The sequence below is a fragment of the Harpia harpyja genome, chromosome Z, assembly GCF_026419915.1.
Source record: "Harpia harpyja isolate bHarHar1 chromosome Z, bHarHar1 primary haplotype, whole genome shotgun sequence".
In the NCBI taxonomy this organism is placed as follows: Eukaryota; Metazoa; Chordata; class Aves; order Accipitriformes; family Accipitridae; genus Harpia; species Harpia harpyja.
This window is the reverse complement of record NC_068969.1, coordinates 30,850,664-30,868,420: the sequence shown is the minus strand read 5'-3', so window position 1 is coordinate 30,868,420 and position 17,757 is coordinate 30,850,664. Positions and strand designations below refer to the sequence as shown.

Below are 17,757 nucleotides of genomic sequence, written 5' to 3'. Positions count from 1 at the left end.
TCTATGGTGAGTGGTGTGAAGATGAGCAGTGGTAATCAAGTTGTAGCTGCTGGGTGGAAGAGGTGCTGCTTAGCATACCTGCTTGTTTCTTCTCCTGAGCAGCAATGACAAGTCTGAGGTACAGGGTACCTAATCCCTCGTTCCATCTGCTTCTTTGTTAGTGAGCTCCCCTTTCGTTTGCCATTCTCCATTCCATATCTGGCATTTTACGCTCAGTTCATTTCAGATTTGAAATCTTTCGCAGCCTTTTCATTTCCCTTCTTGATCTCTCCATGTGCCCTAGTCCATAGGTGCCATCACCCTTCAATGAAAACAGTCAGGAGATCTTTTCATTCTTAAGGGGTTTGATTTATTAAGCACAGAAGCCAGTGTAAAAATCTGCAGAAAAGACTTCTCATTCTTTATATAAGTCTGCTGAAAAGACCACTCATTCTTTATAAACCTTAAAATCTTCATCTGAAATTTGTTCCAGACACTGAGCAGAAAAAGTAAGCTAATCCTGGTGATTCATCAGTAACGAGAAACACCGGTCTCATAAGCCTACCTCTCCTTGGCTCCAACTGGGCAATAGGTTGAAATGGTATTCCTCACATAATTTGTGACATTACTGTGGAAATTACAGTGTGGAATCAGTGTATGCTCTGCTGGGTTCTACAGTAGGATTCTGTGTTTTGGGGGAAACACAAATGTGCTTCAGAAAGCGCCATAAAGCGCAGACTAAAAGAAAATGTTAGGGATCATGACTCAGAATTCTGAGGTAGATTTCTTTACTTTTTTTTTAATTATGTGGTTGAAGAATGTGATTTTTAGACTTTTAAGATTCTTTAATATCATTAAAATGTCTAGATAACTTTTTGAGAGGTACTTTCTTTTGTTTTGATGCCAGAAACTTTTATTATAAAGCCCTTACAATCTAGGCCTCAGTACGTAGCGTTGCTTTAACTAACACTGATACTACAAATCATTATTTGAAATGGCTTTACTCAGGACACAGTAACAGAATAGTTGGTCCACTGGCTTGTACATACTCTAAAGATGTATAATAGTCCATTGCTTGTTGTTGTTTCAAGAACATTTAAATTATTTTGACTCATTAATCTATTTTAAAGCCTGACTGAATATCCTGGATTGAGAGAACTGAACTCAATAATATTTAGCTGAAGCAGAGGCAAGTATTTCATGAACCAAACCCATAGTTTACCAAAATTTAGCAGTAAACAAGGACTAGAGTTTCAGCTTCATTTAAAAAAAAAAAAAAAATAATTAAACTCACCTGTGATACACTGGGGTGAGGGAGGTGGGGAAGAGTCATCTTTTACTCCCTGATCTTGCACAGGCTTCTGCTGAACTTTATGCAGTTCAGTTAATATGGAACAAACTGTGTTCCCATATAGATTTATGTAGGAATTTCGTGTACAGAGTGAGTTCATATTTAGTAAAGTAAAATACTGTTACCTATAATATCTTTTCAGCTATTTGAATAAATTTGTTCTGCATTCTCCAAGTCTTGATTTATGTTATTTTTGCAATATTACATCAATTTTTAAAACTAATCATGATTTTCAGAGTTGAGTTTATATAAACAGAGTAAAAACTACTTTTGGCAGGCTGTGCAAAGTAAATCTTAGTACAAATAATGTAACAAGGAAGAATACACACCAGCTAAATAATTGATGGTATGATTGTGAAACCTCTCTTGTTCCACAGGAGTAATCCTATAGTTTTAGAATGCTCTCTAGTAGAAGTAATAGAATTCAAGTAATTCTAAACTTTGTAATCTTGCCCTCAAGGATCATGTTTTCAGTATTATTTACTAGAAGCATGTACCGTGGGAAGATATTTGCGAAGTCTATGACAAGGTAACAGCTGAAGCTAAAAGGTCAACAAATTCCTCAGTTTAGTATGGATGATGCCTGCATCTGCAGACAGTGTAATTGTCTCAGAGTTTAAAAGGTTAGACAACCGTTCTCTGTCCAGCTTGAAGGTTTGTATTTTTCAGAGCAGTTCCACATAAAAACAACAAAAACATCTTGCAAGTTAATACAGTCAACTTTGGAAATGCTGACAATTTTAAATCCCAGGGATTTTATGTATATATATTTATCTTTGCCTCCTACTGTAAGCTTTTTCTGCACTAGAATTACTAAATAGATAGAAATGTAGGAATCAAGCCTTGTTCCTGAAAGTCTGTTATGCACTGAATTCTCAGTAAGAGCCATGGGTATCTTGAAGGACTGTGTTCATGGTTAATAAAAGCTTATAGCAATGTGAAGTTCTGCAGGAAAATTATTTTACTGTGTGACATTTTTGCTGGAAATAACACAACACTGTTCAAGTAGGTTGTAAAATGGATAGTTGTTTTCATAGGGAAAATGGTTAGTCCTGATTTTTTGCACTTACTTTCTTTGCTGGCCTGTTCCCTCTGTGATGTTCAGTAGAGGTAGGAGAATTTTTTATTACAAGTAATTAAAATGGGCTAATTCTGTCATCTCACCAGCCTTTGGTTGCAGGAGTTGTGAAATTCTGAAAGACACTGATAGTTTTCTTGATTGCACTTCCAACTTACAATTAGTTAATATGTCATGTCTGTGGATAATTTTTGTTCTTTAACTTGCCTGAAAGCAGCTTATTTCACATCCTCACAACATAAAATTAACCCTTGCCCAGACAGAATTTATCGTAAGGTGAATCAAAGTCTTGAAGTCTTTCTGAATCTGTGTTAATTTTAGTGGTCTGAAGGCTATCTTATTCTCTGTTCAGTGCAAGATTAAAGCTACCTGACTGCGTACATAAAACACTCAGAATCTGCGCTGGACCGCAAGTGTACTCTGATTACAAATTTGGCACGCGCTTTACAAAAATATGTTTCAATATACACATGACATTTTCTGTTTCACGTATCATTTATGACTAAATATTCAGTTACTGTCACTCATAAATAATGAAAACAAGTGCTTTGCAAACATCCTGAACTTAAATATTATTGACATGCAGATATTAATGTAATATGTTCTGCACAGTTGATCAAACCATCATTGACTAGATTTGTCTGGTAAGCATAGCACTTGGAAGTATGATTTTAAGCAAAGTGACATTTCATTTACATGTGTAATTACACAAAAATTGTTTGTACCTTTTGTACAGAAATTTTAAAAAGTAACATTATAAAATAGTGACTGCTGATTAAAAGAAACTTGCTGAAAGAACTAATTCCATTAAAAATACATGCCATAATGCTTTTTGGTGTATAGAGCACAACTTTGTTCTCTTGGTTTGTTCAAAAACTGCTCAGATCCTTATAACAGAAATATGCTCCATCCAGCATCCAAGTTCTCAGTTCTGGTCAGCACTGTACAATATGACACCCTCCATAACACAGCAGCTGTTTCCAGTTTGTTGTGCACAGCCTCTTAAAAATGTGTCTTTCACAGTATCAGCACCTGATGACTTCACTGGAACTTAAACTTGTATTTTACATTACGTAACTGGACTCTGATGTAAGAGAAATAAACCACCTTAGCTTTAAGTTGTCTTATCCTAACAGAAAAGAAAATGAGACATTGTGCAGAAACAAATAAAAATAAAGGTCTGTCTGAACAAAGGTTACAGTGGCATTAAAACATGCCACAGTGATTCTCCATGACAAGAAAACATGAAAGAATCATGGGATAAGTGAAGCAGTGAAAAGAATCTCTTGTAAATATACAAATGTTTAAGAACATTTCGTGGTCCATAAGATGTCAGAAGATGGTCTATGAGATGACTGCAAACATCCAACCCTTCACCCTTCCTGCCAATTCACGTTTATTTCTAAAGAGAATCAAGAGAGCTAATAAAGTGGAAGTAGAACTGTCAACATTTGAGGTAATTATTTGTTTGAAAATGAAAACATTTGTAGCAATGTAATTTTTTTTTTTTTTTTAAGAAGTTACTTATTCCTCCACTGGAAAAAAAGTTGGTAATTACTGTCTAGAAAAACACTAGATGGAAATTATGGAAATAGAATTAGATGTAGCTGATAATTACATTGTCTGACTTAATTACAGCTGAGACCTATGCATGTTTTCATCTCATTTCTGAAGCTCACAAGATAATCACAGTATTTGAAGGGTTAAGAATGGTTGGCTGGATTGATAAGGTCAACTGGGAATGTTTTATGTATTTTAGATTGACAATTTATTTTTAATTATTCTTTTCTTTTTCTATAGGGATGCCCTCTGCTTCTTTATTAGTTTATTTGCTTTTAGCATTACTCATTCATTTCACATCTGGAGAAACAGAAGTGAAGTTCAGTGGACAAACAGAATTTGTAGTTAATGAAACAAGTACAACTGTTATACGTCTTGTAATTGAAAGGACAGGGAAGCCTGCTAACATCACAGCAATTGTGTCGGTAAGAAACTATGCCAGTTATATTTTTAGTAAATATTAGTATCTTTCTGAAGTTTTGAATGTTGCTTGTTTTTATCAAGCCAGTGAAAAGGATGGTGGTATTTGACTGGGACAATGCCTCACTTTGAAGAAGCAACACCCAGTTTCTGTAACTGAGTAAATTCCTGCTGGCTGCATCAATAGTTTCAAAATAATCATATAAACATCTTCTCAAGGAGGCAGCTTTTACTGCTCAGGTAGAAGTCCAAAACTGATATGCTTGTTTGATTTTGATTGTGGTTGTGAGCTCATACTGAAAATGTGGATATATAACAATTTTTCCTTTCCAGACTACTGTAGAACCTGCAGTTTAATAGCTACGCCACTGTTTAAGTCAGATTTCCATATGAATTTTAAAAATTACATTGTTCAATTCATTTGGAGATCAGAGCTAGTATTTTTACATTATTTGCTTTATTTCTTAGCTGTTATTAACCATGATCTCAATGGTATTCCCTTTAAAAGTTTAAACCGTTTAGACTGTGCTGCACCATTTGTGTATGGAGTAAGATGCTATGTGGTATGAGTACCATGTGAGAACACAGCAGTGTACCAGAGCAGATGTACTGCTTATGAATTTCTACAGTCTGTAGAGAAAAGAAATTATCTATGTTACTGCACATTATTTTATTCTCCTGTAACTAAATATGAAAAATATATGTCTTAGAAATTACAAGGAATAGAAATTGATCTGTAGGGATTTCACACTTTATTAAAATCTGAGGAGAAAACCTTGAGAAAATGTGATTGTACTTTGAAACTAGTGCACTTTACTGACATAACAAGCAGAGTAACTTAGTTTCCCTATTAAGGACCTGAAACTCCAAAATTTATTTCTGTGCTGGGTTTGGCTAGGTTTTGCTTTGGTTGCACACATGGCTTTGGCTTTACTTATTATATACACCATCTTTATCTCAACCCACAAGTTTTCTCACTTTTACCCTTCCAATTTGCTTCCCCATCCCACTAGGGGGGAGTGAGCGGCTGCGTGGGCTGAGTTGCCAACTGGGGTTAAACCACGACAGTCCCTAACATGAATATTTTAAGCAGCTCTCTTAGGAAGATGTTTATAGGCTGTTTCTGTAAGATCTTTTTGGTTAAGTCTAATGTTGGCTCAGATACATAAAAAGCACTTGCCAATATGTCCAATGATAGGTGAGAGCCACAAAAATACCTTCCATACTTTGTTTCCTATTCATTGAACTTCCAATTTCACTGTTCTCAAATGAAGAATAGCCTTTTTCACAATGGTTCATTCAAACTTTTAGTGAAAGGATGGTAGTTTCAGGTGTGGCAGCTATGCTGGTTCAGTCGCTTCTCTCCATTTAGTCTGTTTCCAACTATAAATTTAACCTAGATTCTTTGCTGTCTTGACATTACTGCCTTTGTAATTTCTCCTCTAACCACCTTACTTACCGTAGAATCAGTGGGATTTTCTTTTGTTGACTGAAATGAAAGCAGGGCTATTCATTGTAGAAGACTTCGTCTTGCCAACTTTGGCAATCAAAATGTTAATCTAGGTTAAACACCTAGGCTCCTTCTAGTCCCTAGAGTGAGACAGGAAGGCAGAGGGCAGTTACATTTTATGATAGTTTAGTTCAGGTAGGGTAAAATGAAGTATACAGATCTGTGCTAGGAATAGCTTTTCCATTAAAAAAATGGTCACATGGTGCATTATGCAAAAGATACCCGATTGCAAGGAAGGAAGTCGTAAATGGTTCTGAAGAAAGGGTTATGTTTGTTTTTTTATTTTTTTCCTGGTTACTCAGCATGGATATGAGGAGCTATTATCTGTGCCTTCTGTCCAGAAATTAACTGTATGACAGCAGGGGAAATTGCAGGAAGAATTATGTGCAAAGAAGAGTGTATGAAGTCTGTTAAATCAGTCCAGAATAATATTATAGAAGATAGTGGGGGAAGAAGGAGATGTCATTCAGTTGTGTATTTATTGCAGATTGATGGAGAAAACACAGGAGACTTTTTTGACACATATGCAGCTGCATTTATACCCGATACAGAAACAAACCGAACAGTGTATATATCCGTCTGTGATGATGATCTTCCAGAGGCTGATGAGACATTCACATTTTACTTGACACTACCAGTAAGTCTCAATTGTTCAGTTTATCTGTTCCCCCCAAAACAGTGGGTAATCTGACATAAATGAATGGTATTCCATAGATTTCAATGTAGTCGTACTGCTTGTGGTAGTCTGAATCCTAATAGGTAAGAACTAAGATCTGGACGGTGCTTACTGCTCTTCAGAAGGTTTTGCCATTCCTATGGGTGTCTCTGTTGTTGCTGTGAAGTATAGACATAGTCTGAAACTTTGACGGGCACTGCATTCAGCTGCGGACATTTGAAGGTGTATTAGAGCCCAGTAGAGTTAGATTGTGAAGAGACTCTCAGCCTTCCCTGTTTTCCTGCATAGACCATACTTGGAAGAGAGGGTAGAAGCAGCAAAAGAAAGAGAATGGCTTCTAGTCCTCCAGAAGCAGAGGGTAAACAAGACTTACCTAAAACCAAACAGTTTTTTGAATACTTATCAATAAATCTCTGCATATTGTTCTGTCTCACAGGAGTCATGCTACAAGAGAGGGTTTCACATTTAATTTTTTAGGTAACAGTTCATGACTAAGTTTGTGTCAGTTCAGTAAAGATAAATTTTATATTTTATTGCCAATTATTACACATCTCAGGGGATGTTTGCAGTGAATATAAAAATGCATATTTTCCCTTCCTTCTTCCTTTGATTTGTAGATGTAGCTCATTTTTACAACACTGTAAAGTTTCATTTCCTTTAACTGATATCTCAATGTAATAGCTTCAAAGTTTCAGATTTATACAAATGTTAGGAAAGAAAGAACAACTTTGGAGTTCCTGGCAGTGCTTCATGCTTCATACCTAGTTCCCTATTGCTATGGTGTCATTAATAGATTGCCAAACTATGATTAATCATTTACAAAGTTTGTTTCAAGCACTTTGCTGTTGACTGTATAGAGTGTATTTCCTCAATAATTAAGAATTACTTTGGTGCATTCTATTACTTTAAATAATTTTCATTGTAATATATAATAAAAAGACATACAACTTGTTACAGGCTAATATTTACTCTGAAAAGACAGTAAAATCAAAATGTGTATTTTTTGCTCATCACTGTATTTAATATCTTATTTTGTTTTGTTTAATTTTAGAAACCATCTGCAAAGATAAAACTTGGCTCACCCAAAGCTGTCACTGTAACAATCTTATCAAATGACAATGCCTTTGGAATCATTTCTTTTAACATGGTATGGCTTTTTATATGGTATATGTGAAAATTTTAGAAAACATAAAGGTGTAATTTTCAAAGATGCTGGTTAGTTATTCAACTGAATTCCTTGAAAACTGATTCTGAGTTACATCTTTGAAAACATCTCTAGAGGTAATTCATACATATGTATGTAATTCATACATATATGCAGCTTTAATACTTCTGTACACTTCTAGGTGTTGAGATGTAGCCTGAGACCCTCACACCTGGATGAAAATCTATGTTGCTCATCTTAAATATAAAACTTTTAAAAAGTTGTTCAGTCCCCCTGCCCCTCATCTATAAGTCCAGATCTAAATATAGGAGGGAAGAAGTAAGGAGTAATACCATAAGAAAGCTAAAGATGTGATTTGGAAATCATGAGAATATATAAATTTTCCTATCACTGGTGAGCAATTTTATACTTAGCTCTCAAGCAGAGGGAACAGTATAATGATAAATGCGTTGTGTAACACCTTCTGCAATAAGACACTGGTGTGACTCTAGTGGTGTGGAGGATATTTGCAATAATACACAGTTTGTGTTAGTAGAAAGAGAAACTATGCCTTACTGGCAGCATTATGGCAATATAATATTTGTAGAGGACTTCCCTGAAAAAGCATAAGAACATGAGAAATTTGTAGCACCATGGTACTAAGCCATGCTGCTCCCTGAATTGGTGTAATTCTTTGAAATCTTTCAGCTACAGCACTGTGATACAGAGTCCATTTATAGCTAGTTATCTAATAAATGAGTTTTTAATGGAGAAAACCTATTTTTAATGCGGTTAGGAGCTCCTATAAATGCTAGTGCTAATATGCCAGTGCTTTGTGTATATTGACTATGTTAATTCACACCCCAACCCCCAACCCCCCCTACTTGCATAACTTATGATAATTGTTTTATCTGAAATCTTTCAAGCTTTCTATTAGCTGAACTAATTGGTTGCTAGGAAATGTATGCCATCAGGGGACTGGTTTGCAGATTGGATTAACTTGTCTGTGGGAGTTTGGTATTTCTATGGTAACAGTTTCTTCCTTCTGCTGTGATATTTGATCTGTGTCTGATTGCCTGTCCCTTTTCTTCCTCATTAGTCTGCCTTAATCACAGTGAATGAGCCCAGGGACAGAAATGAATTTGTGCCCCTCACTCTAATTAGGGAAAGGGGAACCTACGGGACCGTCATCGTAACTTTTGAGGTGAGTTTATCAAAAAGGCTTCATACCTTAGTCTGTTTGATAAAACCATGAGGCTGTAATCATAATTTATCAAAGTGTTTATAAAAGTGAAAGAGGGGCAAAATGCCTATGTCTACTTCTGTTAAATCTGTTTCATAACATGTAAAGATACTACCTGTGAAATGGAAAATATTGTAATTATCTGACTGTTTAATTTGAGGAAAAATTAAGAGATATTAGGGAAAACTGAGTATTCTCTGTCATTTAATAAGATATTTGAGGCAGCATTAGTTGGTATTACTAGAAAACAATGTGTATTAAGTGTGTAAGAAATGTCTTATTTAGTATTTCTTCAAAATTTATCTGTATTTTACACATAAATGTCTGAATGTCTGAGTGAGTCTTTAATGCTTGTGCCAACTTCAAACATGTAAGTATGAGAGCTCAGTATTAAGTGAAATTCTGTATCTGTAAGACTGCAGTTTGAATTCCCAGAAACTTAAACCTTTCAAAATAATTACTCATGTTCAATATTTAGGCTGTTACTTACTTGGTTTGAATGTGATACAGTTATTGCCTTTATTGGTATGTTTTGTTGTTGTTTTCTTTCTTACCTAGCTCTGATTCTATTACATAGTTTAAAATTACATGTAAATTCTTTCATATGGATATTTCTTTATCAGTTGTCTGGTCTATACGTCATCAAGGGTTTAATCTAGGCCTGTCAAAATCTCAAAAGATTTGTACTGGATTTTATTGCATGCTAAATACAGCAAGTATAGTTAACATACAGAATGAGATTCTCTGTGTAATTTATTGCAGATCTATTTGTTTTAATGTCCAAAAAATTTTACTCTCTGCACAATTAATCAGGTCCATCTCACAGTGTAGTTTATACACGTATGTTGAAAAAAATTTACAAGATTTTCTAAAAACCCCCCAACATATTGCCTCTAAGGGTCTTCCTAGTCTTTTAGGCTTCAGTATTAACTGTAATTTCCTTAATATCACAAATCAAGATAGAAAGGACACAAAACCAGTAACTGCTATTATTTTATCTTGGAACTTATTGTGAAATATTAGTGATTTAAATTAAATTAGAATTAATATCCTTTCTGTTACATAAAAGAGTCAGTTATGAATCAGTAGATACCAAAGAGTCCTTTGTAGGCCTATATGGAAGCAGTTTCCTTCCTCTTTCTCTGGCAATACATAATTTCTTCAGAGTGGTTACTCTGACTTACTCTGTCTGCCAAAAAGGAGCAGATTTTCGCAACTGAATGTGTGTGCCTGTGGGCAGGAGATGACTGAATAGATGGTTGTTTGTTATGCATGTCACATGCTGTATATTTATTATTGTACTTGTACTAGATTTGTATTCCTGTTTTTATGAATTTCTTACTGTAAAAATCAATTCTTTGCAGATAGAAGATGGACCAAACCCAGCTGAAGAAGACTTAAGTCCAGCTAGGGGAAATATTACATTTACCCCTGGGAGATCAGTGCTGATTTATAATTTAACAGTGCTTGATGATCAGGTAAGAACAAGCTAACTTCATTTTTGGTTTGGATATGTAGAAGCTTAGCTGTTGTTCTGGAGAGACTTAGAGTAATAAGTTACAAAAATGCTTGGTTTAAACAAGGTTAAAAGTGCTTCTGCTTAATAAAGTGATGTTAAATTTTGGCTCTATGGGCTCTCATTTTTACCCCTTCTAATGCTAACTCTGTAATTTTCATCAGTGAATATTTTTAGTTTCTGAACATATCCTGGCCGCTCTGACTAGACCTGTTAGGTATTACTGCAGTAAATGTATAAATAATCAGGAAAACATTCTAGTTTTTCTTCCAAATAGAATATTGAAGTCCTTGTTGTACGGCCAAGAATGGTGTTCTTGAACTAGATATAGGTTTATCTATTAGACTATCCTTTCTGTATTTAACTTTTCTGTATTTCTTTTAAAATGTGCTCTGCTTTTTCCTAATTGTCTGCCTTGCAAATTCAAGCTATGTTTGCGTAATGAACTCAGGCTATCCTTTTTGTCTTTATTAATTGTTCAGGCAAAAGGAACCTAACCATAACATTGCTTACATGATGCATTTTTGATTACATTCTTAACGATGCCTGTGCAGCTCCTCTGCCTTCACTTAACAGTGCATAAGAATCCAGTTTATTCTTTGTTAACTTGATTGGCTCTCACTCATGTGAAGAGCAGACATGTTATGTTTGCCACTAAAGAAAGAATATAACACATGGAATATTCATAGGGAAAAGATAGATTGAAAAAATTTATATGTTTTTATATAGACATGTTTCAAGGTAGAAACATATTTTAAAACATACTAAAAATAGATAACATTCCTGAAAGAAATAGGCAATCTTGTGAAGAGCATGAACACTGGGTAAGAATTAAAAATTTTCGATTTTTAGATTGGTCTTTGAAAAAAATATGTTTATATGTTGTGAGCCTTTCTTTCTTTTTCAGAGTAAACAAAACATAGTCTTCAACTTTTCAGTTTGTGTTTTTCATTTTTCTTATGCTTTTCTGTTTTTTTTTTAAATATATATTTATAATGGAGATGAGAAGGAAAATAGAGGCACCAAAAAAAGTAAATATGAGACAGAACAACTTAATAAGGAAATTCACAAGAAAAAATTAATAGCAAAAAAGTGCCTGTCTCAGAAGTGAGCAACTTTAAAGCAATTTTTTGCATATTTCTGTTAGTTATAAAAGCGGTTTTCCACATCTATACTGATATTTTTAATGTTAACAGACTGTGCTAGAAACATCTGGTGTGTAGAAACATCTCTTTCAGATTAGTTGTAATATTTCTATGACACACACGGAGAAAGAAATCCTTAGGCTTTTGGGGAGGATGTGATTTTTTTTTTTCCTCTGAGAAATGCTATCAAAGTTCTGTTTCTCAAAGTTTGATCTGTACAGGTGGGGCTGGTCCACTCAGTGAGTCTTCCACAGGCATACATGAAAGGTTTATTTTACATAAAAAACCTTTATTGATGATGATGATGATGATGATGATGATGGAATTCACAAGAATCCAATATTACTCTCAGAATGTTGAGCTTTTAGGATCTGAAGTTAGGAAAAACAATGAAACAAGTATTTTTCTGAATTGGGTAGCCCCCTTTTCCTACAGAATTTAGGGGACTGCAGATCTGATCTCCATGGCACTACATTTATAGTAATTTTACTGTATACATTTCTTTTTTTAGTGAGGCATAATGGAAACTTTGTTAAGAGAAAATGAAAGAGGCAGGGCAGCACTGGAAATAATTTATACCGTTGTCTTTGAAGTTTGACTGGTTTTTTTTTGGTCAGTCATGATGCCATTAAGAACTCCAGAATATCCCATTTATATCAGATACTAAGACGTAACCTACAACGACAATTGTGGATACATTTTGACTCCCTTAAATGTGTATTTTTGTGGTGCAAGATGGTATATTAATTAGTGAACTAAATTTAACATAAGTTAGCATCTATTCTAATAAGGTAAAATAACTGTGTCGTATCTCAGTATAGGAGAGAGGTGACTGAGAGTTTCCAGATCTCACATTGACAAACAAAACCTGCATCGGTCAACAACATTATGCAAGTTTAAGTGCCACAAGGCAAACAAGGGACAGAATTGGCATCAGCTATAAAGGCAGTTGCGTGCCCACTGTCTTAGCCCTAGAAAAGGATCTGAGGGTGGCCAATTAACAAATGAGTGTGAAAGAGAAGAAACATTGGACAGCAAGGTTTTCAGAACTTTTTTAGCTTGGCAAACAAAAGTGCATGAAAAGGATTTGTCAACTTTATAACAGAGTGTTGCCATTAGCAAAAAATAAGTAATTTTGGAATTCCTCTCAGGAGCAAATAATACTAGTTTCCAGAAGTCCACAGCAAGGATGAGATGCAAAGATCATAAATAATTTTTAAAGATTTACTTTTTACCTATATATATTAACAAAATAATAATATTTTTCAGTTAAATGGGTTTAGCAAATCAAGATTAGGGGAATAAAATGTAGTAATATAAAGGAAAAATCTCATCCTTAAGTTCTGTAATTTGTGGTTTATAAGCTATTCTTACTTGTCTGCTGCATCAGATATTAGAGAAGAAATAGCTAAAACTAAAGTGTAGTTTTAAACAGTCATTTTGTAGAAATGCCAAAGCCTAATGAATTGCTAAGCACCAGAAAACACTTTCTGAGATCTGTGAGGGAAATTTTCTCTGGGGAAGTGGGTGTGTCTGAACGTAGGAAGTGTTCCTTTTCCAGTTGTACAGGAATGGATGGGCCAAGGTAGGTTGTGTCCATAAATTTTTCCTGTTTTCTCTCAGGCATGCATAGGGCCAAATCAGTATCAACATCAGAAAATCAAGATGTAAATCTAAATTTCTGGGAGGAGCACTTGCTTCCAAATAGAGGTATCTTCCAAAAATAGAGTTTGGATCTCCTTGTAGTCTCAAGTTGGAAAGATCCAGCTTTTTCTGATTCTTGCCTAGTTTTTGTTTTGCTTTTGTTTGGCTTTTCACCCTTTTTCATATTGCCAGAGCACAGAAGTATGTTTTAGAAAATGGAAACATTCAATTTTGAGAAGGCATTTTCAGCCAAAGTTAAAAGACTTCTCTCCTGTTTGTTTTAATATGAAATGAACTGTCAAGTTTGTATTATTACCCTTTTCTGCAAAATATATAAAACATTTCTCAGTGTTCTGCATGTATTTGAGGTGTGACTTACACCCAGTTGCTAATATTGTTTTTCCAGATACCTGAAAATGATGAATTGTTTGTTGTTCGTCTGAGGAGCGTGGAGGGAGGGGCTGAAATCAACAACACAAAAAATTCTGTTCAGATTAATATTAAGAAAAATGACAGCCCTGTGCGTTTTGTTCAGAGTGCTTATATGGTGCCTGAGGAAGTTGATGTGGTAACAATTCAAGTGGTTCGTGGTAAGGATGTCAGTGGAAAATTAATTGGACCTGATGAACATGAAGTCTCTGTCAGTTACGCCATCATAACTGGGGATTCAACAGCACATGCACAGCTTAATGTAGACTTTCTAGATCTACAGCCAAATACAACTATTGTTTTCCCACCTCTAGTTCATGAAACATATATGAAATTTAAGATCCTTGATGATGCCATACCAGAAATTGCTGAGACCTTTCAGATTATGCTTCTTAAGGACACTTTGCAGGGAGATGCTGTTTTGGTTAATCCATCTGTTGTTCATGTCACCATCCAACCAAATGATAAACCCTATGGAGTACTATCCATCAACAGTATCCTGTTTGCTCAGACTGTTATCATTGATGAAGACCAAATTTCAAGGTACCACAGATCTTCAAGTCTAGTATCTAGTCAGTTTAAGAGATTTGTTTGGCTTTGTTAAGCATCCTTAGGATTTCATTGAAAGTAATTATAAAATCACTACTGAAAATATAATCTAGAAATCACTTCATGTGTTGTTATTATCGACTGTATCTACAAAGGTTTCAAGGAAGTGGGAATGTCTAATTATACAGGAAGTATTTTAATATTTATGAACAGTATGTAAAAGCTGTAAATATTTAATCACATTATCAGAATACTGAAAAACCCTTAATCTAAAGGCAGGATCAATGAAGTTGTCACGCTGCCACACACCAGTTCATACAAGGGGGAAATAGATTTCTGGCTTCCTACCTTGGTAAATCTTTGTATTTACTATATGTAAAATCAGTCTCTGGTTAAAAAAAAAAAAAGGTATTGAGTGTCTCCCATGAAATACTTACCTTAAATTTAAAAATAAGTTAAATATTTGTAATTTTACAGAGAGATTAAAATCAAAGCTCTGTACAGATTTTACAGGCAGGACTGATACATAATATTGATGGTCTCAATAAAAATGTCCACTGCTAGCTACTGATGGTAGTTCATCCCTAGAGAAACAATGAACAATTTTGAAATAACATTTTATAGTATGTAAAGCCCAGCACTTCGGTATTCATCTTTCTTTCTTATACACAGTAAAGAAATAAATTGTGCTTTCTGAAGTTTTGTAAGTCATGATTCCCAGACATTTTGTTGTAGTCATGTGCTTGTCAGATGCAGGAAACGTGATATTTCCAGTATCATAAATATTGAAAACAATATTTCAGTACAGAGGCAAATAGTTCATTCAGAATCATTATTTAAATGTTCATGCCCGACAACTGTATTTTGATGTATTTTGTAAAATGATGTAAAAAGTTAATAGAGAAAAAGTTTTCTGAAATTTGACACATAGTTCTTGAGACAAAGGTAAAACATGCCAAGTCTCCACTTCTCAGTATCTTTCTCACTGTAGACAAAATAATCTAACAAGTATCTTTAGAGACATTACAGAGAGCTCATTAATAAGTGCTCTAAGAAAAATCTTATGTATGTATTATGATTTCATAAACTTGAAGCCTGGACTCAAATGTCAGTTGCAGCAGTTAACATTTATTCCACTTAAGTCAGTGTAAATCTTTCAGGGCATTTATAACTAGGCAAGCCAATATTAATTATAATTTTATATTGTGGGTTTTTATTTTCATTCAAAACTGTAGGTTTGAAGGGATCACGATTGTAAGAAATGGTGGAACACATGGAAATGTTTCTGTTACCTGGGTTATAATCCGAAATAGCAGTGATCCCTCACCTGTGACTGCAGACCTCATTCCAGAGACCGGGGAAATATGTTTTGATCAAGGACAGGTGCTGCTAACACTTCCTCTGAACATTATTAATGATGATATACCAGAAGAGGCAGAGCCCTATCTTCTGAAACTCTTAGCTCATACAATACAGGGAGGTGCAGAAGTCAGTGAACCATCTGAGGTAAGTTTGCTTTTAGAATTCTTTTGGAGAAGGTAATAATAGGTAATAATTAGGGACTTTACCAGTTTTGGTAAGCTTGATTGATTGGCTAAACTGGCTGAAGGGTTTGGGCGTGAATATAAATCAAACAAATTAAATCTTAATATGATTTTAGGGTATATGGCCATATCCAAAGTATTTGGATTAGTATAGTATACAAAGCCAGACCATTTTGATGTGGTAGCATTCAGCTTAGAGTATTCCCAACATATGTAGCATTGCATAAATGCTGTCTTGAGTGACTGCTTGCTAAGATAAAGCAGGAGAGTTATTTTCACTGGCTCATTTGCTGTCTTAATGATTATTGGAATGTTTTATACAGCTTCAGGAGGAGGGGTTGGTGGTTAAGACTGGAACCTTTGAACTGTTAAATAAAGGGTCACTAGCATTGCTGACAGTTTTGTGACTCAAGTCACTCCTTTGTCTTTCTCAAAAATGGTTGGAATGAACTTGGTGAAAAAAAGGAAATTTTTCACAATCTGAAACATTTTAAAATTATCCACTTTGGCTGCTGAACCAAAAAACCAGTTATTCAGAGCTCATTCTGGCACATGGATTATGTATAGTGGGAAAGTTGCCACTGTCAGCGTTGTGCTGCTTGTGTACAAAGAATACTTTGGGGCTGTCAATCTGATTTCTTTCTTGAGTGCCAATTCACTAAACAGAAAAATGTATGGTGACAGTCAGGACATGCTTTTGTGAAAGCATGAAAACTATGGTATACAGTAACTCTAGCAGAGAGTAAGTAATGCTGTCTTCTGTTTTGCAGCTTCTGTTTTACATTCAGGACAGTGATGATGTTTACGGCCTAGTAAAATTTTATCCTTTGGAGAATCAGAAGATTGAAAGTAATCCAACGGGACGCTTTTTATCTTTGAATTTTGCAAGGGAGAGAGGAACAGTTGGAGATGTGCAGTTGGTTTATACTGCACTCTATATTCCAGCTGGAGCTCTGGATCCTGAGAGAGCAAAAGACGGCATTCTAAATATGTCTAGAAGAAGCATTCTCATGTTTCCAGAAGGAAAAACACAAGATGCTTTAAATATACCAATAAGAAATGATGCATTTCTTCAAAATGGTGCTCATTTCCTCGTACAGGTATCTCAGTTGTGTTTTGGAGTGGTTTTTTAGCCTGTGTAATATAAAGGATATAATTTAGTAGTGGTTTCTTCCCTTTAATTTAGTTAAAATGATTCTACCTGTTTAAAAAAAAAAGTGATTAGCTCTGTAGCAATGAAAACTTTCATATTTAGAGACAGCTTCCATAAATGTGCCATAAAAACTTTTTTCCCTAATCATTATTTACTAATTACACCATTTTTAAAAAATAGACTGTTGTAACAGGAGTCAGGTATTAATCATGGTATTTAACAAAATGAGATCAATGTTGCAGAAGTTAGTTACCTGTTGTAACTGTTTCTCTGTCTACCCCTTAGCTTTCAATTTAACCAAATTAAGGTTCTTAAAATTAAATTACAGAGTCATGACAAATTTTAGAAATTACAAGCAAGTAAATATATATTAAAAATAGTAAAACATATGCTATATTTCATTTACCTATAAATTTGGCCAGAGAACTTGAAAAATATTTTTTCCAGTTTCCCCTGCATATGCCCTTTTGGTTTTTTTTCCTCTTTTTTTTTCTATCTGAATTTGTAAGAAGGGAACGTCTGTTGTTGCTAATTAAAATGGGCTGGAAAAATTCATTAAAACTGTTTTTGACAGAAAACTGGGTTTTCAGCAAAAATATTTAGAGAAAGAATTTCCACTTTCCAATGCAGGCTTTCATTTTTCACTGGAGAAAACCAATTTTGCTTACATTTTAGCAAGTTATTGTTCAGATATACTGCTTTGGAAGATCCAAGGCATGGTAATCATTATATGTTATACTTATTTTCTCAGCTGCAGTTAAGACTACCCTGTAATCTCTACTTCCTGTGATTAACCATTGCCACTCTGGTCATCTA

General features: G+C 34.7%; 1 protein-coding gene across 3 annotated transcripts in view; it reads left to right on the top strand.

Annotated features, from left to right (window-relative positions):
* Positions 1-17,757, top strand: part of ADGRV1 (adhesion G protein-coupled receptor V1) — a 295,859-nt gene that overhangs the window by 7,645 nt on the left and 270,457 nt on the right. For all 3 annotated transcript variants that reach the window (XM_052777368.1, XM_052777366.1, XM_052777369.1), the window contains exons 2-9: positions 4,209-4,393; positions 6,386-6,535; positions 7,626-7,721; positions 8,818-8,922; positions 10,326-10,439; positions 13,673-14,238; positions 15,480-15,750; positions 16,559-16,888. In XM_052777368.1, the coding sequence (XP_052633328.1) occupies positions 4,209-4,393; positions 6,386-6,535; positions 7,626-7,721; positions 8,818-8,922; positions 10,326-10,439; positions 13,673-14,238; positions 15,480-15,750; positions 16,559-16,888 (1,817 nt within the window). The remainder of the gene's footprint in view (positions 1-4,208; positions 4,394-6,385; positions 6,536-7,625; positions 7,722-8,817; positions 8,923-10,325; positions 10,440-13,672; positions 14,239-15,479; positions 15,751-16,558; positions 16,889-17,757) is intronic.